Source organism: Bombyx mori, chromosome 9 (genome assembly GCF_030269925.1).
Source record: "Bombyx mori chromosome 9, ASM3026992v2".
NCBI lineage: Eukaryota > Metazoa > Arthropoda > Insecta > Lepidoptera > Bombycidae > Bombyx > Bombyx mori.
This window is the reverse complement of record NC_085115.1, coordinates 3,942,109-3,964,407: the sequence shown is the minus strand read 5'-3', so window position 1 is coordinate 3,964,407 and position 22,299 is coordinate 3,942,109. Positions and strand designations below refer to the sequence as shown.

Genomic DNA, 22,299 nt, shown 5'->3' with positions numbered 1-22,299 from the left:
GCGCCGCCTCATCACGGAACCGACAGCAGAGCACCGGGCGCCCCCGCACCCAGTACCCAACAGTCCCTACGGGAGATTAACGGGAGCATCGTGCCCGCGTCGCCCACCCCGCCTTCTTCGCTGAGGAGCCGAAGAGGGATTCCACTCCCTTTCGCGCTCCTCAGCCTCGCGGAACGCCATGACCAGGTCGCAAAATCTGGCCATGGCCCCCCACGAACTCTCGTCCTCTAGCATGCGGGCAATGACAGCCCGCAAGGAGAGGTCCCTCCCCAGCACCGCGATGAGATCTCGCCGCGGGTGCTCCCAACGCGGGCACGCTTCGAGTGCGTGCTGAGCGTCATCATCCGGATGCCCGCACTGGTGACAACCCGGATGTGGCTCTCTCCTGCAAACCCTCCACAGGTACCTCCCGAAGCAGCCATGCCCCGAGAGGACCTGCGTAAGTCGGAAGGAGAGCACGCCGTGTCGCCGATCTGACCATGTCTCCAGCACGGGCACCAGGGCCTCGAGAGTGCGCCGGCGGGTGGCTGAGGTTTGATGAAGTTCCTCCAGCAACCGCTCCCTCCATTTAGCGTACGCCAGATGACGCGCAGCACGCCTCCACCGACTGACAGCCGACAGGCCGGGTGTCCGTCCCCGACCCAGGGACTGTGTCCTGCGCCGGTATACCGTAGCCAATACCTCGGCCTCGAGATCCCAAGGAAGGGAACCAGCGAGGGCGCAGGCGACCTCTCGGGAGATCGTACGGTACCCCCTGATGACCCTCACCGCGAGCGCCCGCTGAGCTCGGAGCAGCAGCGCCGCATTGCGTGCGGAGAGTGTGGGCGACCACACGGGAGCGCCATACAAGGCCATACTGCGCACGACCCCCAGGTACAGGCGTCGGACACCGACGCTGCAACCACCAACGTTGGGCAGAAGACGGACTAACGCACCTGCCATGCCCAGTAGCCTCGGAATCAACTCACCAAAATGGTGGTCGAAGCGCCATCGACTGTCCAGCACGATGCCCAAATATTTGAGCTTCGGCTGGACAGCGATCGATACTCCACCGACTATGAGCGTCGCGCCCGGAGGGGGTCCTCTCCGAACCGGGTGAAAGCATACGGCCTCAGACTTGTGGAGGGCCACCTCAAGACCTAGTCTCCGAATGCGGCTAACGACGGTGGAGACCGCCGCCGTTGCAAGGATCGCTGCGGTCCTGTAGTCAGCTCCGCGAGCCGTCACCAACGTGTCGTCGGCATAGCACACCACGTCGACGCCACGCAGGCCAGCACCGCGGAGGACCCAGTCGAAACCGATGTCCCACAGGAGTGGTCCCAATACCGACCCCTGTGGGACCCCGCACGACACCGTTTTTCGTCCCCATCCTCTTCTCTCGGGGAAAATCACGCTCCGCCCTGAGAGGTAGTCCTCTATCAGGGTGCGGAGACTATTGGGGATGCGGTGAAACCGAAGTGATTCCACGATTGTGCTCCAGGGGATCGTGTTGAAGGCGTTGGCGATGTCAATCGACACAGCCAACAACACGCCCCCCTCGGAGCACGCACAATCGGAGAGATGGCGGACACGCAAGACCGCGTCCACGGTCGAGCGACCCCTCCGGAAACCGTATTGGTTAGGAGCCAAATCAGGCCCAACGTTTTCCAGGTGCTGGACAAGGCGATTAGCGATGACGCGCTCGAAGAGCTTACCGGCCTCGTCCAGCACGACGATTGGGCGGTACCCGTTCGGTTCGTCACGTGGCCGACCCTCCTTAGGAATAAGGACGAGCCGACCAGTCCTCCATGGCTCTGGGAACCTGCCCTCACGGAGGCACCGGCTGAACAGCCTTCGGAGGGCAGGCCCCAAACCATCGCCCGTCAAGGCGAGCGCCCACGCTCGGGACGAGATCCCATCGGGACCGGGAGCCGTGCGCTTCGCCCGCATCCTCTGCACAGCCGATTCAAACTCCGCCTGCGAAACGTCCGCAGGCTCCCCGCCATCAGCAACCCGCATCGTCGTCATCACAGGGGGGACGAAGGCCGTCCCGGTAAAATCCGGAAACAGACCCCCGACTACCCGCTGCAATGTCTCCGGCGGCAGGGTCCTGGTTGCAGGGGGGGCCCAAGGGCGGAGCACATTGCGCGCCAGCCTGTAGGGCCGCCCCCACGGATCACAGTCGAGCGAAGCTAGTAGGTCGTTCCAAGCAGCCTCCTTCGCCTCCCCGATAGCCACGCGCAGGGCCCTTATGGCCATCCTGTACACCTCGTACAGTCGGTCCTCCTCATCGGCGTCCCGGTGCGTTCTTCGACGTCGATACCGTTGGTATGCGCGACGACTGACGTCGCACAACCGGCGCTGGCTAGCGATCTCCTCAGTCCACCAGTGGACTCTGCGTTTAGGAGCGAGAGCTCTAATGCGAGGCATAGCGGCGTCGCACACCCGCGACATCGCCTCGCGCAGATGCTCCACCCCCTCGCACACGTCTGCTGGCTCACCAAGCGAGTCAAGACGCCATGCCTGGACTACAGCCGCCTCACACAACCTCTCGACGTTGAGGCGCTTCTGGGCCCAACGAGGACCCCCCGCGCCGCCACCGCAGAGCAAGGAAGAGCCCTGGATAGACTCCGCCGGAGGCACTGCGACACCGAAACGAATGTAGCGGTGGTCGGAGAGCGTCTCCTCGCCGACCATCACGGCCCAACCGCGTACGCGATTCGCCACGTCGGGCGTGGCAAATGTAACGTCAACCACGGACCCGCCCAAACGTCGCACGCACGTGAGTTCTGCGCCACGATTGAGGACGAGAAGACCGCTTCCGACCAGCCACTCCTCCACCGCCCTACCTCTGGGGCACGTCCTCGAGGATCCCCAAGCCAATGACTTGGCGTTGAGGTCCCCGAGAACGAGTATCCGTTGGGAGTGCGACCTCCCAACGACGCGGCTGAGCTCGCTGAGAAAAACCTCAAACTCGGCGAGCGTCCTGTTTGGGGAGAAGTACACTCCCAATATGAATACCTCAGCCCAGAGGACAGCAACAAAGCCGCAACCTCTCTCGACAACGTCGAACCTGGGCGGAGCACCTACACAACAACGTCGGATGATAGCCACTCGGCCCTCCAAATCGGCTGCCCAATCGGGGCTCGAAGGAACCCGATACGGCTCGGCGACCACCGCAAGATGGGTCAACCCCTCTGCCATGCTCTGGAACAAAAGGTCCTGAGCTCTGGCAGAGTGATTGAGATTCCCCTGCAGGAATCGAAGGACACCTGTCATAACAGGGCGTCATTCGATGTCTCCATAGCCGTACCGGGCTGCCTCCGCGCATTCTCAAGCGCAGCGGAAGCTCCTCTTCTACGTCTCGGTCTCGGGGACTTGGCACAAGCCTTGCTCCCGGAGACGTGATCCGCCGGTCTGCCGGCAGAGGCACATACAGCACAGTGTGGCGCCAGAGAGCAGCCGGACGCTACGTGGCCGGTCTGGCCGCACCGGTAACAATCACGGCTGCGGTCGACCGACGACGGACATCTAGCGCTCACGTGCCCTAGCTCATGGCATCGGAAGCACTGTAGCTTCTTAGCCTCTAGCAGATGAGCGCGGAGCACGCTCCAACCGACCCTCAATTTCGGTACGGCGAGGACCTTCGTCGCGGCAGCGACGGGCAACCGAACCAACACCTGACCCATCCCACTTGGGCCAGACTTGATCTCTCCGATCTTCACCGCTTCAAGAGTGCATTCGCCAATCCGGGCGAGCTCAGCGGCTACTTCCTCCGGCGTCAAGGAGTCATCCAGCCCGCTGATGCGGATGGCTGCAGTCGTCACTGGCCGGGTCACGATGACCCCCTCCGCGGACAGAACCTCACGAAGCTTTTGGGCCAGGAGATCAGCCTTGGCGCTCTGATCAGCACCTTCCACTACCAACACCTTGGCCCCAGTCACTGCAGACCGGATGCGCTGGATGGGGATTCCGAGTGCCCCGGGGTCCACCTTGGCTCTCGCTTCGGCGAGTACGCTGCGGTATGTGAGTCCTCTTTCTACAGCCTCCGGCTGCAGCTTGAGCACAACAGCTTGAGAGCGCGGAGGACGCAGCATCTTCTCTTTCCTCTTTGCAGAGGACGGGTTTTTCTTTCCCGCTTCAGCGGGTGCTACCACTGGAACCGTCCTCACTGCTCCCTCCCTCGGCCGAGTGCCCCTACGGGTGACCGTTGACCAGCTCTCGATCAAGGAAGCTGGAGCCGGGAGGAGGGTGGGCGTTCCAGGTGGAGCCACTTGCGCAGTGGCTTTTCTTCTGGGGCCTCGTATCCTCTTTTTCGCCGATGTTGTAGATGGCACTGGTTTCAATAATGGTGCCGAATTCAGTGTAGCGTCTACGACCATAGGAGGGTCCCGTGATTTTTCGCGGCTCTTCCGCCTGTCCGCCGCTAGCGGTGGTCGCATTCGCGGCTCCGGTAGAAGCCGTCCCTCTAGCCCCGCAAAGCGAGCGTCGAGCATCGTGCCGACAGCTCGCATAATGCGCTGGAGGCGCAACTCCTCCTCTTCTTCTTCGGTGTTTGGGGCCGGGGCTGCGGCTGGTGCATTTCCTAGCACCTGCGAGACCGTAGCCAGCTCCCTCCTAATTTCATCAAGCTCCTTGCGAAGCTGTAGGATCTCCTGCTCCTGCTTGGCGTTGATCGCACGCAGTCTTTCAGCCTCTTCAGTTGCGGTGCGGCCCACAAGGTCCTCCGTGGCCTCCTTGACGGTGGCCGCCAACTCCTTCAATGCACGCACATACGTGCCCTTCGGGCTACTAGATTTGGCGGCCACCGTCAGAGCCACCTCAGCACTCTGATGGAGCCTACGCTCGGCATCAGGCTTAGGGACAGATCCCTCAGCCGCTCTCTTCTTCTGGCGCGTGGTGCGCGCGCTCTCTGTGAACTCCCTCTCCTCTCTTTGGGCCCTAAGGCACGCCTTCCTGGCAGCAGCCATGCCAACGCACTGCCTCGTGGTCGGAGGGCGTCCCCTTCCACGCTTTGATGGCGTCACGGCTCTGGGCTTCGCAACTGACGGGCCCTGGGCCTCCGAACCGGAGCTGCTGCTCAACCCGTCTGAGCTAATATTAAGGACCCTTTTCCGCTGTCGTCGTGTCGGCGACGAGCGGGTCGACGATTGGGCCGAACCGACTGTGGCCATGTCATCGTCTGACACGACATTGGCTCTTAAGGAGCTTACTTCAAGGTCCTTCTCGGACATCTTCCTCTGAACTCCGTCCTTCCCGGACCTGACGTCTAGGCAGTTTTTGCCCCCCCCAGAGTACGTGGGGCAGCGTGCGTCCGACGAGTCGGCCGCACGGAGGGATTCTCCCCCCGCGGAGCGGGAGGTACCCTCCTGGGGTAGTATCTTTTTAAAACTAGCCATTACATTTATTTCTTTTTTTATATATTTTTTAACCCAGGGTTCGGTTCCCTGGGACACCCTAGCGACTGGTCGCCCACCAGCCATTCATTCTCTCGCCGGGTGTCAGAGCTTAGAATTGGGTATAAAAGGAAAGAAGATAAAAATAAAACCAAATAAAATCAAAATAAAACCACAGGAGAAGAAGAATAGAAAAGCGTGTAAAATAAAACAATGAACGGAAACAAAAGAAGAGAAAGAGACAGATTGAAACTTAAATTAAATTAATAAATAAATAAAAATAACCAAAGGACAGTGTGAACAAAACAATAAAACAACAAGGAAAAGAGGGAAAAAGTGGAGGCCCTCGCATCTCCAGGAGAACCACCCTTCAGCAAGTGAAGGGGGAGGAGAGCGTGTAACCCCCGATGCTGGTTTTGGTCCGCGTCGCTCAATCTCTCCCGCCGTAACACAACGAGAGAGAAGGAGCGATGCCCCTGTGACTATTGCCCAGAGGCCCGTGATCCGCCACCTACGGACGCGCCCGGTCGAAGTCCAGCAACTCCCCCGCAGACGAGACCCACAGCACGCAGAGTGCGCGCTGCAAGCTCGTCCACGACCGGGAATTGGTACCCGCCTGCGGGATTTGAACACCGGTACGTCGCTAGATACGATGCACCGGACGTCTTATCCTTTAGGCCAACACGACAATTTTTTTTTTCTTCAAATAAATCTAATTTAAGTTAAGGTCACCGCACGACAGAGAAGCTAGGGAAATACGGACGAGACTCATAAGACCTCACCTGTTATTTTGTTCAAACTCGTAAAACTCTGTAAGAAAATAGCAAAGTTGAAGTCTAATTATGCCGCGAAATCACTGTCGTATCAAAAGAAAAACGTTCCGTCCGAAACCTTAACTCAGAATTTTAGGTTAACAATTACGGGGCAGTTGTGAAACGCTTTGACCGATTGATTCTCTGTAAACGAAATCGATGGCGACCGAGGTGTTACGCTGTCGGAATGGCGGCGATCGGCGTCAAAGGGTTAACTACAGTCGCTGGTTGACGAGGCAATTTGCAACACTGAGGTGCTCAAATTGATTTTATGTAACCTCGTCTACGCCATCGAACTCACGATCATGTAAAACATTTTAATCTGTTTGTTTACATTACTTAAACTTTAATTAAGCAACGCTTGATATTTTTAAGAAGATATGGAGAAATTACAAGGAAACGACTGACAGACTGGACTAATTTAATTTTGATAGTTTGAATAGTGAGTTGTAAGTAAGGAGCATCCACGTCATTTCGGATCCTCCCGATCCACTAAGGCTGCTTTTAGGTACCTCAAGCACCGGTCACCGTCGAACCCGTCGCTTGCGACGAAGGGCTCGGCGAGCAAATTAACCCACAAACCACAGCCCACTGAGTTACTCAGCGGATCTTCTCAGTTGGTCGCGTTTCCGATCGGGTGGTAGATTCTGCTAAGCACTGCTCTTGCTAGGGTCAGACATCGTCAGGTTTGAGCCCCGTGAGCATACCTACTTGTTAGGTTACGCTGACATAGCCTCTCAAGGCTATCAACTAAGATAGGAAAAAAAAAGAATGAGCAAACTTAGCGATTAACAAAAAGAGTGTCGTTAAGCCATCAAAAACTTGTTAAAAATTCGATGATTTCCATTACGTTATTAGTAAATATATCAATACGATAATTATCTCATTCTCAATTCGCCTTCTCGTTTTCAATAATATCAGCGTTCTCAATTAATTCGACAAAAAAAACAATGTTTTCTATTTTTTTTATTTAGTGTCCATAGCCGTGGCCACGAAAACTGTACAGTATTAGAAAGGTCGCAAATAACAAAATGACACTAATAAACGCGAGAAAAACCGTAAAAGAAGATTTAATTATCTCGCGAAAATCAAAGCATACTATCCATGTATCGATATATGTAACAGTAAAATATATAATATAGATATATTGATCTCTTTCTCTCTTCGTCTCTTCTAATCCTTTGCGAATCGATCAGCATGGCTCGCGTTAGCGGGTAGCTTTAAACTATAGTACAAAGATATTTGACAGATGCCTCAATATTCTATATACCTAGTCTTGCCATAAATACTGAGACAAAGGAAAAAATATATATTGCAAATAACATTTATCACTTTTACAGTGTGTTAGTTTAATACATAAATATAAAACAATTTAAAGTATAAAAATCTTATTCTAAGTAGTCTCCATTGGCTGCAATACAGTCCTACGTTGAGGCCAGTTATTTAAAGAAGCACGCACTCTTTCCATGGGAAAATTTTTCACTGCCAATCGTACGTGCCAATCGTACGGATTGTTTTAGGGACTCCAAATTATCATGGCGTTTAGAGCAAGCTGTACTCTCTAAAACTGACCATAAATCATAATCCAGCGTATTAAGATAGGGACTAGACGACGGCCAGTCTTCAGCTCTGATGAAGTTCGAAACGTTCGTTTCCAACCAAGACTGCGTAGACCGAGCTTTATGACCTGGCGCCGAGTCTTGCTGGAAGGACCATTCTTGATTATTGAACATGGTGTTGTTAAGGGGCTTCACTACCTTCTCAAGAATGGTATCTTGATACACTTGTGCCGATGTTTTGATACCTTTTTCACAAAAGTATGGCTCAGTCACTCCTTCATAGCTAATACCCCACCAAACCATCACTGAAGTCGGATAGTGCCCACGTTGCACTCTGCCGACTAATTGGGAAGCTTCCTTAGAGCTTTGAGCATAAATAAGGTCATTTTGTTTGTTAAAAGGTTGCTCAATTGTAAAAAATTTCTCATCCGTAAACAAAAAATTTCTATGACCTCCCTTTGCGTACCGCTTCAGTAGTTGTTTCGATTTTACCACCCTATTCTATTTTAAATTATCAGTTAAGAAATGACCAGTACGTCTCTTATAGGCTGCAAGTCCTAAGTCATCTTTTAAAATACGCGACATGGTTCTAGGTGCTGTCTTCATCTCCGGAGATAAAATCTTTTGCTTTCGGACAGGATTTCTTCGAATTCTTTCCCTTACTGCTTTGACCACCTTTTTCGTATGAACACTACGTGGACGGCCAGATCTTTTTCTGTCACAAACAGAGGAGGTCTCATTGCACCTATTAATAGCCCGGTACACAAACATTTTACTAATACCAAGCGTGTGGAGAGTTTTAAAAATTGCATTTGACTCCATACCTATTTTGTGTAATGCAATCACAGCGATTCGGTTTTCTTTATCACCCCACTCCATTTTAATATCAGAAAATATTGTATAATGTATTGGCTCCAAAATGAGAAAACTCAATGAGCAATCATATAAAAATGACAGATTCTACATTCAAATGTAATATTGTGTTTATTTTTAATTGTAGCAGTATTTATGGCCAGACTAATTATATAAAAATGAATTGCTGTTCGTTAATCTCGCTAAAACTCGAGAACGGCTGGACCGATTTGACTAATTTTGGTCTTGAAATATTTGTGGAAGTCTAGAGAAGGTTTAAAAGGTAGATAGCTAGATATGAAAATTCTCGGAATTAAATAAAAATAACAATTTTGTTTTTCCTTTGATGTGTCCCCCGTCGGGCGGATTCCTTTTGTTTGCTTTAAGTTTATTTTATACAAAAGTTTAGGTTTTTTATTTATCGATTGAGGCATTACGAAATCTACCGGGTCAGCTAGTTGCTAATAAAATTTTCAAAATAAGTTTCAATATATACAAGTTCCACAACAATAGCATTTTGATCGTTGAAGAAAAAAGAAAATAAATAAATAAATTCTTTCGTAGACATCTTAGCCTTCAAGAACACTAAAATTTATTTTGTAGTTACCATTTTAACCGTAGCACACGAGTACTTTGTGGCAGAAATAGGCGGAATAGTAAAACTAACCTGAGTTTTTAATAAAACATTATTCGTTTCAAAAAATCTAATCCTTAAATACTTTTCGTATTCACGGGATTCAAATGTTTTTGAACGGGTGGCGAACTCCAAAAAATCCTCAAAATGTCGAACGCTACACCCGTATACACCGACGGCATAGAAACGAGCGATATCGCCATCCGGTGGTCCAAAAGCTCACGTAGGCGACCACCAGCTAAAGGCAAAGGCGAAGCTTTACCGCGATAAACGTCGCCTGTAAATTCGCTTTAGTGTTCCGGTTTTTTTTGTTATTTTATTACACGTTCTAAAACTGGAGTTTTCAGGATCGATTTTTTTTTAACATTACACAATCCCATTTAACGGCTGCGAGCCAGGATTTTGTGCTATCGGTGCGGGAACAGACAAATACCAGACTAGAACAAATACGGTCAGTCGTAGAATTATATGCACTAGTGGTCCCCCTAGGTAGTCGAAATTCGACTTTATTTATAATAATAATAATAATAATAGCCTTTTCATTCCTAAACATAGGGTTACAAGAGGTCCCTAAGTTCGGTGTGCCTTTTAGCATAGGCCTCCTCCAATTCCTTCCAATGGGTCCTATCCCTTGCTACTCTCAGCCAGAATGGTCCCGCTGTCTGCTTCAAGTCATCTTCCCATCTCCTGATTTGACGAGTTTGATCATTATTATGGTTCTATTATCAAACACTGTTATACGTCTATAATCACAAATTTCACCGAGTCTACACTATAGACAAACAATATTAAAGATAAACAATATCTATTCTCGATTGAACCACAGACTTTAAGCAATAACCAAAGTTTAATAATGAACAAAAAGTATGTATATATGTGTGCGTGCCAAATACATGGTAGTGTGTGTACAATTTTTTTTATTGATTTAATGTATTTTAGAGCATAATTTAAAAAAAATATTAGCATTCTGCACTCTGCTTCTCTGTATCGTCGTTGTCAAACCAAAATCTGCTATGTGTACTTTTTGAGATTTTTACTTTTTGACCTTTTCGTATAGTTCACAGCCCTATTTACCGTATAAAAAAAACTGTTATGTGTAGCTTTAATATTTATCTATAGCTTTCATTTCATGTAGTTCTTAAAAATCCACCTTCATATAAAATTTTATACGAAAATGTTTTTACTCGTTAATTCAAACTAGAGTTTTTCCACATAGCAGATTTTGGTTTGACAGCGACGTTATTCTTTTTTTTTTTTTTTTTTTTTTTATGATTGAAAGTTTACTGGTGGCCCGAAGGCCTTTCCAGTTTCACCAGGACAGGTGGGCGAGCAAAGGCTCAGCCAAGAGGGGTGGGATTTGCTAACAACTGCCCGAGCGCCTCCGAAGGAGACCTAACAACTCAAGAGCAATTGTTTCGCGAATGAATCTACTACCGGATCGGAATCGCGACCCGCTGAGAAGATCCGGCGAGAAACTCAGCGGGCTGATGCATGGGTTAGGTTGCACGTCGACCTCTTTGTCGAGTTCGACGAGTACGGTTACCGGGGTCCCTAAGCCTGCCCCTAGTATTAGAGCTGAAGGCATCTAATGCAAAGGTTATTGGATCTGATGGATCCGTAAGGACGTGTCTAGGGCGTCGACGGTGACTGGCTCCTGCATGATCAGGATTCGGGGAGTAGTCAGCGGCGGCAACGATAAGGCGATTATCATGACGCATAGCCTTATCGAAGTATCGTTCCGACGCTGACTTCATGTATTTCCGAATTGATTCGAGGCCCAGGTCGTCGTGTAGGTCAACGTTCCTCACGAACCACGGAGCCCCGACAGCTAACCTGCAAAAACGGGATTGTAGGGATTGGAGGGTGTCTATGTGTGTGCGGGCCGCGTGAGCGAACACCACACTCGCGTAAGTCATGACGGGCCTTATGCAAGTTTTGTAAAGTGTCACCTTGTTCCGAAGGGACATTTTACTCCGCTTACAGATCATGGGGTAGAGTCTACCGAGAATAAACGCGGCACGGTCACGGGCTGATTTTATATGCGGGCGGAATGTCATCGATGCATCCAGGGTAACGCCCAGGTACTTGACCTTCCTGGCCCAGGGTATGGGTTGTCTAAAGAGAGTAATCGGGGGTGTGAGATTCCTCCTCCTAATCCGGGAGGAAATCCGTGTGGAGCTTCCCCTCTGAAATAGCACCGCAGTACTTTTCGCTGGGTTGATGTCTATGCGCCATTTTCGGAACCACTGTCCTAGGGCTAGGGCTGCGCTCTGAAGCTTCTTCGCGATTAGGGACTTATTTCTACTAGAATAGTAAACAGTCGTGTCGTCGGCGAATAAAACTAAATGGGTCGGCGGCGACCGGGGAATATCGTTGACGAATAAGCTAAATAGGAGGGGTGAGAGGACAGAGCCTTGCGGGACTCCAGCTGTGAGAGGTCGTGGGGAGGAGCGGGTTCCCTCGACTCGATATCGAAAAGAGCGGTTCGACAAGAAGTCCCGTATGATGAGCACGAGACTATCCGGCACGCCCATGTTGAATAGTTTGAAAATCAAACCATTGTGCCAGACTTTGTCGAACGCTTTTGCGACGTCGAAGAAGAGAGCTCCCGTGTATAACGGTTTTGGTCGATTAAGCCCCACAAGAATGTGCTCCGTGAGGCGGTGCACCTGTTGAACGCATGAGTGATTTGTACGGAATCCGAATTGTTCATCGATAAGAATGCCCTTGGATGAGACGAAGTCTCTGAGGCGTTTGTAGAGCAGACGCTCATACAGTTTGCCTAGAGACATGAGGAGGCTAATCGGGCGGTAGCTCGTCGGATGATTTTTTGGTTTACCGGGTTTATGTATGCCGATAACGTCCGCTTCTTTCCACACCGCGGGAAAGATACAGTTCGCCATAGCGGCATTGAAAATAGATGCCAACATCACGATGAGTTGGACGGGTAGAAGTTTAATAACGCGGTTGGATATACCGTCGGAACCGGGAGCCTTGCGAGGACGTAGGTCTTTGATCAAGTCTTTAACTTCCATCGGGGTGACGGGTGGTAACGCATCAGAGGGTGGCAAGGAGGCTCTGCGTTCTACCTCACTGTCTACTAATTCTACATGAACAGGGTCCACGGATTGAGTGCTGGGCGTGCACTGGGTTTGCAATGTATCGGCCAGCAGCTCTGCTTTTTCGTCATCATCGAACGCCGCGAGTCGGCCTGAGGGGCCTACGAGGGGGGGCATAGTTACTACCGTATCCGATTTGAGAGTACGAGCTAAGCGGTAGTAAGACCTTTGGGAGGGCGCGAGTCCTTCTAAGAAATCAGACCATCTGGCATCTCGGACTTCGGCGATGCGAGACTTTACGTCGCGTTGTAGGGCACGCATTCGAATACGATTTTCCGCGGTAGGATACCTGTCGTAGGCGCGTATCGAGGCGTTCTTAGCTCTAAGGAGTTCCCTAATATCGTCGGACAATTTGAAGCGGTGAAGGAAGTCCTCCGCTACAACTTGTTTCGATGACCTATCTAATGTCGAGGTGATGTGTGACGTTAAGATGTCTATGGCTTCAGCGGTATCCTGAGGAGACGGGATAGAGTCCGGGTTAAACGGGAGCGATGGTGGATCAGATTCAGCCAGGCTGATGCCCAGCGTGTGCCAATCCACCACAGTCCTCGTGACGGGAACGGAATCGGGAGCGCGACCGAGCTTCATAACGACGGGACGGTGGTCTGAATCTAACTCTGAAACTACTTCGATCGAGTGTAAGCGCAGAGTTACGTTTTTTAATAACGCTATGTCGAGTATATCCGGGCGATGCGCGATATTTAGCGGGTAGTGAGTCGGGGTTAGCGGAGCGACGATATCGAAGGCGAGATCATCGACTAACGCGTCAAGCCGCCTGCCATTCGGGGTTGTGGTGTGTGAGTTCCACCTGATGTGTTTACAATTTAGGTCGCCCGCCAGAATGACAGAGCTCCCCATACCGAGCAGCGCCTCGATATCACTGCTTAGAACGATCTTATCCGGTGGAAGATAAACGGACGCGATAACGATCGGCGCGTGTCCCGTCAGTGAGATTCGGCACACTGATGCTTCAATATTAGCGAGCGCGGGAGGATCGAGCGAGACGCAATGCAGGGCTCTTCTATAGTAAATGACGGTACCACCACCACGGGCAGAGAGCCTGTCGTTCCTGACCATGTTATAGTTCGCGATTTTAGGGTCACGGCGCGCGGGCTTAAGTAGGGTCTCCTGCACTAAAAAGATATCAATTTGGTGGTCACGCAAAAAGTCAGAAACCTGATCACGTTGATTTGCGAGACCGTAAGCGTTAAAAAATCCTATCGTTACGGATAGGGGCTTTATTCTACTTATATACGCCATTGATTACCGGCGGAGTGAGGGGAGGACGTACGTATTTAATGACGCGTATACGTCGGCGTATTCCTGCACAACGGCGATAAAGTGTTGTGCAGTGGAGGCAGCGCGAATGGCGTCGCCCAAAGCGTTAACGCGCTCAAAGTTGATCGACTGAAAGAAGTCGATCGCTAAAGCGAGATTGTCGGACGCGGTCGGAGGGCAAGTCGCGGGAGAGGGACGAGTCGCGGGGGCGGGACGAATCGCGGAGGAGGGAGTTGTAGACGTGTTCGTGTACGGCAGCGGTTTTGCCCAGGCCGAGACACTGGGCACCGCCGCCGGAACGAACGCTGGCTTAGCCTGCGACGCAGAGGGTGCCGAGGCTTTGATGTCTGGGCCGGAAGCTCGGAGGCGGTTTTGGCGGGCGACGCGGCGATTTATTTTAGGGGCTCGGGGGCAACCACGGTAATTCGCGGGGTGACCCTGTGTTCGACACAGGACGCAGCTAGGCGGTTCCGTCGCGGTTTTTTGGTCTCGAGCGCAGAGGGCCGTGGCGTGATCGCCCAAACACTTAACACATCGGGGCCGCGCGTGACAGTTACGGGAAGAGTGCCCGTACAATTGACAGTTATGGCACTGGCTAGGAGTGCCTTTTTTATGGGGGGCTTCGACAGCGATACCAGAGAGCCTACAGACGGTCTGTGTGTTAAAGATTTTCTTACCCTCGGGGGTAGGCTGGAGAGCGACTAGAACCATATTATATGGCTCCCTACCGCGACCGGTGTGCATACGGTGCACAGAATTCACTGGTAGGCCTTGTTCTAACAGGTCGGCTTTTACGAGCTCTACATCTAACTCTTTAGGGATTCCGCGTATTACAACGCGGAGTTCGCGCTCCTCCTGGAGCGTATACGTATGGAAACTTATACGCTCCTTACGGAGGTAAGAAGAGAGGGCCCTATGGTCGTCGGGTGTTTGAACCTTAATTTGAATGCCGTTCGCGAGGTTACGGGCATTCGTGAAATTTATATTTTTGGCCTTAAGGGCCAGGCAAACTCGATCCCAAGCTGCCTTCTCCTGAAGGATAACCGGGGGAGGGGTCTGGGTTTTATTTTGTGCCACCGGACGCGGCGACGGAGTGGCACGGGCTGGGGGCGCAACGGGAGTCTGAGGGCGGGGGCGCGACGCGTTCACGGCTTTGCTAATTTTAGCGGCCGCGGGAGCTCGAGACTCCGCGGCACGCTTCTTACCCTTCTGTACCAGGGTGAATCCATCCGTCGATGAGGCGGGAGCGAGGTCGACCTCCATGTCCGAGTCAGAGTCGGAGCACGAGGAGGCGGGTGCAGGCGACCTACGAGCAAGTGTAGGTGTTTTAGAGGGCGCGACGGAGGCCGCGGGTGATCGCTCAGCTGAAACGATGGTCACGGCGGACGACGCAGCAGCTTTTCTCGCCAGTATAGGCGACACGGGAGCGGCAGGCACGACAGAGGCTGCGGTGCTCAATGCAGAAGCTCTGCACGCAGGTACAGGCGACGCAGGAGCAGCGAGCGCGGCGGAGTCCTCGAGAGGACTCGCAGTGTGATTGGCCTTGAAGGCCAAAAACTCCGAGGCGAGCTGTGGGTGGCGAAGTCGGAGGAATTCCGCGAATACAGCGTCCATGATCGCTGAGTACCCAGGTGGGGCGGCCCCGGGTCTTGAAAACACTCGCCTTGCGGCGAGGCCCCAACTTCTCGGACCTGAGCGGTTATATTGAACACAGGTGGCAATGCGGCGCGATTACTACAGGACAAAGAAAAAGCACAACAAAACAGAAATTACGAAAAGAAACAAAACAAATAAATACTTGCAGGAAACCACTTTGTCGGCAGATGTACCACGAACACAGAAACAACAAAAGGAAACAAAACAAATAAAAACTTCCAGAAAGAGCACTTAGTCGGCAGATGTACCACAAACACAGGCCGCGCGAACAATGGCCGGGCTAACAAAAGCCGGGCGAACAAAGACCGGGCGATCGAGTGGACGATGAGCACGTCCGCACGTGACGGGTGCCTCTATCGGAATGACGTTATTCTCTATAAGTGTGGGAAATTCCATTTTCCTCCCTCCGCGAAATTTTCGTAAAAAGGGGTACGAAGTTTTTGCTTCACGTATTAATATATAGATACCATAAGTTGTTGTAAAATCTATAAAAGTGAACAAAAAAAAAGGTGGCGTTAGGGTGGGCTGTCAAATCTTTTAACAAAAAAAATCGTACGTTTTTAATCACTGTACTTTTTAATAAATAAATAAATAAAGGCGTGCTGTTGATCGCAATGACCACTGGTCAAATATCTTTAAAGAACGTGTTTAATACTTAGAATCTTAACCCTTATCTAAAAAAATTCAGAATACATATTTTATTTTCATGTTATGTTATTAAAGTTTATAAGCGCGTTTATATTTGTACTCGATCGTTCCGGTTATTATATTTCTAAATAGCGCTATAAAATAAAACTCATAATCGTTTGATAGTGATAAACCGCTAAAACAATTTTTAATGTCTTCTTATAAAGCACCCATAAAGCTCCGATAATTATGATTTAGATCATTACATTTTACGTAAAATAAGCTTCGATCATATATTCCTGAGCTGGTTTATCATGTAAAATTTCCTTTAATTTTGATTTACTAGTAAACATTTTTGCTAAATGTCTGAAAACTGAACAAAAAATAACTGTATTATCTTGATTGTTAATTCGATTGTTGAACGAAGAAAATAAGTAAATGATATATTTTTTTGCTTAGATGGAAGAGCTCACAGCCCACCTGGTGAACCCATAGACATCTACAACGTAAATGCGCCACCCACCTTGAGATATAAGTTCTAAGGTTTCAAGTATAGTTACAACGGCTGCCCCACCCTTCAAACCGAAACGCATTACTGCTTCACGGCAGAAACAGGCACGGTGGTGGTACCTACCCGCGCGGACTCACAAGAGGTCCTACGACCAGTAAAAGTGTACTACCACCAGTTAATAAGTAATAATGACAATCATGACCGGACATCTAAAGCTCAACAAGAATTCCCTATACTATGGGAACCAGAGATTGATGTACATACTTATTTATATACGTATAAATATAAAACAAACAAATTTGTTCATCACACGAATGTTTGCCCAATGCGCGAATCGAACCCGCAACACTCGGCCCAGCAATTAGGAGCGCTACCTACTACTTGACATTGTCACGGTTTTTCTTCAAACGCTTTTCGTAGTTTAGGCAGTAGTTTCTAGGCAGCGGCTTGGCTCTACCCCTGGCATTGCTGAAGCCCATGGGCGACGGTAACCACTCACCATCATGTGGGCCGTATGCTCGTCTGCCAACAAGGGCAAAAAAAAAAGCTACAGAAAAACAATTCCTACCTAAATTTTTTTATAATTCTATTCGGCTCCATTACTTTTATTAAAAACACAATATCATTTAAATTGCATTATTACGTATTACTTTCTTTCTATTAATAAAGGTTACCTTTCTTTGTTAGCTTGGAACAAGTGTAAAGGTCAGAGAACGTATACATCAAGCTGCTATATGTAATCAAATTAACACAAATGCGTTATACTGTGAGAACGAGAACGCTATTTTAGTCTAGAAAAAAAATCATTACTTTATTCTTATAGTTCTACAAAATCATTACTTTATTCTTATAGTTATCTTATATAGTCTGTTCTACACACACTCATCACTTTTAATTATTATTCTCATAATCCTCTCGCAGGTCTGCTGAAAGAGATTTCTTAAAGAAATAAGCAGTGCCTTTGTACATAATTTTCCTATTACTCTGTACTATGTCATCTATTTTTGTGTGTACATAAATAAATAAATAAAATAAATAGTCAGTGTAAATATGTTCTTTACTAAATTCATTATTAAATGAAATACTCAATGAAATTCAGCTAGAAAAATACAATAATGAAATGTCATCACTTCTACTGGTGATAGGGCATTTTAAGGATTGAGACACACTTTAAATAACTTAATTGAAACGTCTACGTCATTTTTCATGTTGACGGTATTAACGTTGTTGATGTCCATTAGCTCTGGTAGACACTTGACACCAGATGGGCCGTGAGCTCTACGGTCCATCTAAATCAGTAAAATTAATCTTAAGTAGTAACTTAGTAATAAAACAAACAAGACGTGTATAAGTAGACCAGCTTTTGCCCGCGACTTCGTCCGCGTGGAATAGTTCACAAATAATGCTTTATTTTAGAACAAATTTGGTTAGCATAAAAAACGTTATAGTGAACCAACCTTAATATTATACTATAGACATATGCTGTCGCGTACTTTTTTTTAGATCTTTTAAAGGGGAACAATTCTGTCATACATTATTTTAGCGAAACTTTACCCGTAAAAACCCCGATTTTGAAACATTCTTTATTGGTGCTCCGCTTGTATTGGTCTTAATGTGATGTTATATAGCCTTCCTTAATAAATGGGCTATCTAACACAAATATTTTTTCCAGTATTTCCTAAGATTAGCGCGTTCAAACAAACAAACCCTTCAGCTTTATAATATTAGTATAGATAAATAAACGGAATCCACTTGAAAACGTTCTGTTCTCGTTTCAATATACAATACCTATACATGTGAAGGTCGCTCGAAGAGTCGCAAAGGCCACTCGCGGAGCACGGTACATTGGCTGTAACGGACGCAATTACTCCTTGTTTCGTGTCGCTGGACTACCAACGTATTGTCAAAGACTCGCCAATTTGCACAAAAAGCATACAGCGCTGGATCCAATTTAACATTAAGCTTGAGCTCTCCGCATGTCGTTGGTCTGACCGCAATCTCATTCGGAACTCATGCATCTAGAGAACAGTTGATTTCAATTTTATTCGAAGGATTAGTTCGCTAGTGATTTTAATTATTATTGTTCTCGGAACAGTTTTTAATCATATAAAGTAAAAATTGATTAGCGACAAGTAAGGTTGTAATGGATTGCGTTAATAGGCCATATGTAGAAATACCAGCTACTTCTATTTGACTCGAATGTCTGAATGTCCATAAACCCATTAACACGGATCGCTCAGAACCCAGTAGAACTCAGTAGGTCTACGAATGGACTTCGATTTTCTCTGTATTTTGTACCATATGTTCTATAGGTGCTCTTAAGGATAGTTCGAAATGCTATCTCCGTCTTCTTTTATCACACACACCTCTTGCCATCAGAGCAGATTTCGTCCATATTATCTGGAACGGCTTCGTTTATCGGCAGTGCATTTGCAGAGGTCCTTTATGCTACGTATCATCTGGCTCTGGAATGAACTGCTCTCTGTGATGTTTCTCGAGCGCTTTAACAGGTCCTTCTTCAAACGAAGCTTGCGTAAAGAACTCAGCGGTAGGCATCAACTGTGCCATTGGAATTGCTGACGTCCATGCGATGGTGATCACTCAACATCCAGTAGGCCATATGCTCGTATGCCGACGATAATCGACAGAGTCTCGTGCCCACAGATAAGGTCCCTGTCGTATCACTCTTGTCAGACGGTCATCGTTGTCATTCGGTATCATTGCTGAGGGCAGATGTTATGCGCCTCACGAGCAATCATGCCTACAAATACTTCTAAGACATTTCAAAACACATAAAGAAGAGATATTGTATGCTGCTGAAAACCGAAACCTATAGAAGAATATACTAAGGAAGCCTCTTTTTGATTGCTTATGTGGGTGAACGAGTTCACGACCCACTTGGTGCTAAGTGTTTACCGGAGCCATTAGACATTTACAACGTAAATGCCGCCACCTACCTGGGGATATGAGTTCTTAGGTCTCAATTTTTACAGTACAATGGCTTCAAACCGAAACGCTTTACTGCTTCAGGGCAGAAATAGGCAGGGTGTTGGTACCTACCCGTGCGGACTCACAAAACGTCCTACCATCAGTACTATTGATTCCTGAACTGCAGCATTAGTAATCAAGACGATGAGGGGGATTAAAAAGGAAATTCCCGCATTTCCATAATTTTTTAGAACCAATTACAATTCAAATGTCCAAATAAAATAATAATGATGATTTCACCGCAGAAAGTAGACATTAATAAAATATACTCATCGCTGCTTTTTTCCATCAATAAGTATTGCATTTAGTTGGATGAAAATGGATGAATAGCTTGCTTGAGTGGGCTGAAAGGTTGGCTGAAAATTGCCCAACACTTCGATCCTTGGGATGTTTTTTGATAATGGAATAACATAAATACAGCGTAAACTATTATAATTAGTATCAGAAAGCCAATTGAAAGTCTTCTCGTGAAATTTTATGGTTACCTCAATTATTGGGCCATTAAGTGAACAAAATCGGCAGGCTCTTAGTGACGTAAATTTATAATGTTCCACGTTTGGATTTTTCCACACGATGTTACTCCTTTATCACGAAAATCGTTTGGGAAGACGTGTTAGGTTAGGTTCGCAATTCCTTTAAAAAAAAAACTTCTAAATTACAACCTCACTGATGACCACTTAATGGGATATAGGTCTTGAATTTGTTGATCCATTTATGCAGAACAATTGCTAATATTAATTTCATATTACTCACTCGACGTCTTCACAAAACGATAATATTCCTAGCGTTTTTTTATTTATTATTTATGCTTAAATGGGTGGACAAGCTCACAGCCCACCTGGTGTTAAGTGGTTACAGGAGCCCATAGACATCTACAACGTAAATGCCGCGACCTACCTTGAGATATAAGTTCTAAGGTCTCAAGTATAGTTAAGCGTACCTATAGCTATCTATATATAGCGTATCATCAGTCTCTAGAATATGTCTTAATAATTCTATAACGTTTGGATGTAGAACAGTCAAGTCGGGACCCAAGTAATTTCAGTTCTTTTTTCGAACCGCGAACGAAGCCACCCATAAAGTAACAACAAACGAACAAAAAGAAAAAGAAGAAGAAGAAAAAAACAAAACAAAAATTCGTGCAATAAAGGTGGGGAATAGCACTTTCAAGTCGAGATGGCCGACTAAATTGTAATGTTTACAAGTTAAATTAGATGAGGGCGGTACAAGTTATTCATAATGGAGGGAGCTAGCTCACCTTTTTGCGGGCGCCGCGACTCGGAGATTACACGGCAATTTGTACTGTCACGATATTCGCGTTCCACGTCAACTCGGATGCCGTTTAGGTTTTTAATTCTATTATCAGACGTAATTTGCGAGGCGAACGAGAAGAAACTCGAAGGCTTAAGGGCACTTCACAAGGAGATTTTTTTCGAATACGGACCCGCGAAAATACTCGTATAAGAAAGAATATTCTTGACTATGGTAAATAGAGTCGCTTCTTAATATTTTCTTTACTATTGCCAGATTTATGTGGTTTTTAAGGTTTTTTTAACGTAGGACGATAATCGTACCAAATGTGCTCGATCTAATCGCATATGAGTCTCAAGTATTTTCTTCGCTGCTGTAGATCTGCAGAACGCTCACGACAAGGTTGTTATCAGAGTTTATAGACATCACAATACCCACCTTGAGATTCGAGGTCATAGTCTCAATTATATTACCTACACTCTTCCACCCGGATTGTTCAAGCTCAAACACATAAATAACCGCTTTGGGGCATAAACACGCCGGTTCTAGATCCCAGTCCTCCTTGCGTCGTATTCCTCATTGCTGAGGATCCTGACCACCCTTTTGTATCACCTTCCACCTTCGCACGCACGATCTTTCTCAATCTATTCTTGTCTCTGGCGGTGTGGAGGGCGTTGTGAAACGTGGAATCAAGAGCGGTGCGGATCTGGTCGGACCAACGTATTTGGCTGCGCCCCCGAGGGCTTTTCCCATCTACCTTACTAGTCACGATGAGCCTCTCGAGATTGCTACCATCCTTCCGTGCAATGTGACCGATGTATTCAAGAGCTCTGCGAAGACAGCTCGGATGACAGCCGCGAGGAGATTTTGAGTTCTTGCAAAGTTGATACGTCGGTCCGAAATGCTGTCCACGGAATACGCAGCATCTTTCTCCAGCAGTCCCAGTATACTGGTATAATACTTAAAGAACACTGCTGCCCATTCACTGGTGAATCTTTAGTCGACTTTTAAGACACCCTCGGAAAAATATGGTGTGGTGCTAGGAACAATATTGGTTTTTATTGTTCCCTAATTTTTCTCAATTTTTGTTTAGTAGCTATTTACGTATTTTGGTGTTACCAATAAATATTTTTCGAAATACATTTTTTTTTAAATACAACAAAAGTAAACAAGACGTTAAATAAATCTAAGCCTTGAGGTATCAGTGATTATGGTCGAATTTCGTTCATTGGACGAACGCTGGTGTTATTAAATCTACGTTGCATGCACGAAACTTGTGTTAACGCGATACGCAGAGAGCTCTGTAATCTTGTTAGAGACACGCGTTGTGTGCTTAGTGTACGCGATGAGCTTTGAAAGGCACCCCTAATGATTGCATCGTCGAGGCACGTTGCAGCATACTAATAATTATGCATGTCGCACCGCCATTTTCCAACTATCTGTATTTTTATAAAACAGCGTAGACTTATTTCTAGTTTATATCTCTATAACAGGCCTATACAATACTGGCCCCTTTAATAGCCTCAGAATGTAGATACGACTACGTCAATACCGCTTACTCAACTTTAACAAAGCGAGATTCTGGCGACAATCTTTTGTTTTTTTTCCTACCTATTCTAATAACCTCGAAGGGTTAT

The 22,299-nt window shown here is 47.6% G+C and overlaps 1 protein-coding gene across 1 annotated transcript; it reads right to left on the bottom strand.

Moving 5' to 3' along the window:
* Positions 1-1,630: 1,630 nt before the first annotated feature.
* Positions 1,631-4,949, bottom strand: LOC119628922 (uncharacterized). The gene is made up of 3 exons (XM_038013034.2): positions 3,293-4,949; positions 1,695-3,065; positions 1,631-1,653 (listed from the first exon to the last, which is right to left on the bottom strand). The coding sequence occupies exons 1-3, from the start codon at positions 4,947-4,949 to the stop codon at positions 1,631-1,633; spliced, it is 3,051 nt and encodes a 1,016-aa protein (XP_037868962.2).
* Between the last annotated feature and the right edge of the window lie 17,350 nt (positions 4,950-22,299).

Bases quoted from the DNA above. Each gene is read 5' to 3' on its own strand.
- LOC119628922 (XM_038013034.2), bottom strand. From the start codon at position 4,949: ATGGCTGCTGCCAGGAAGGCGTGCCTTAGGGCCCAAAGAGAGGAGAGG. The intron at 3,066-3,292 runs GTACGGCTATGG...GTTGTTGTGTAG, and splicing joins GAATGCGCGGAGGCAGCCCG to GTGCTCCGCCCAGGTTCGAC. The intron at 1,654-1,694 runs GTAAGCTCTTCG...CGCCTTGTCCAG, and splicing joins CGTCGTGCTGGACGAGGCCG to CACCTGGAAAACGTTGGGCC.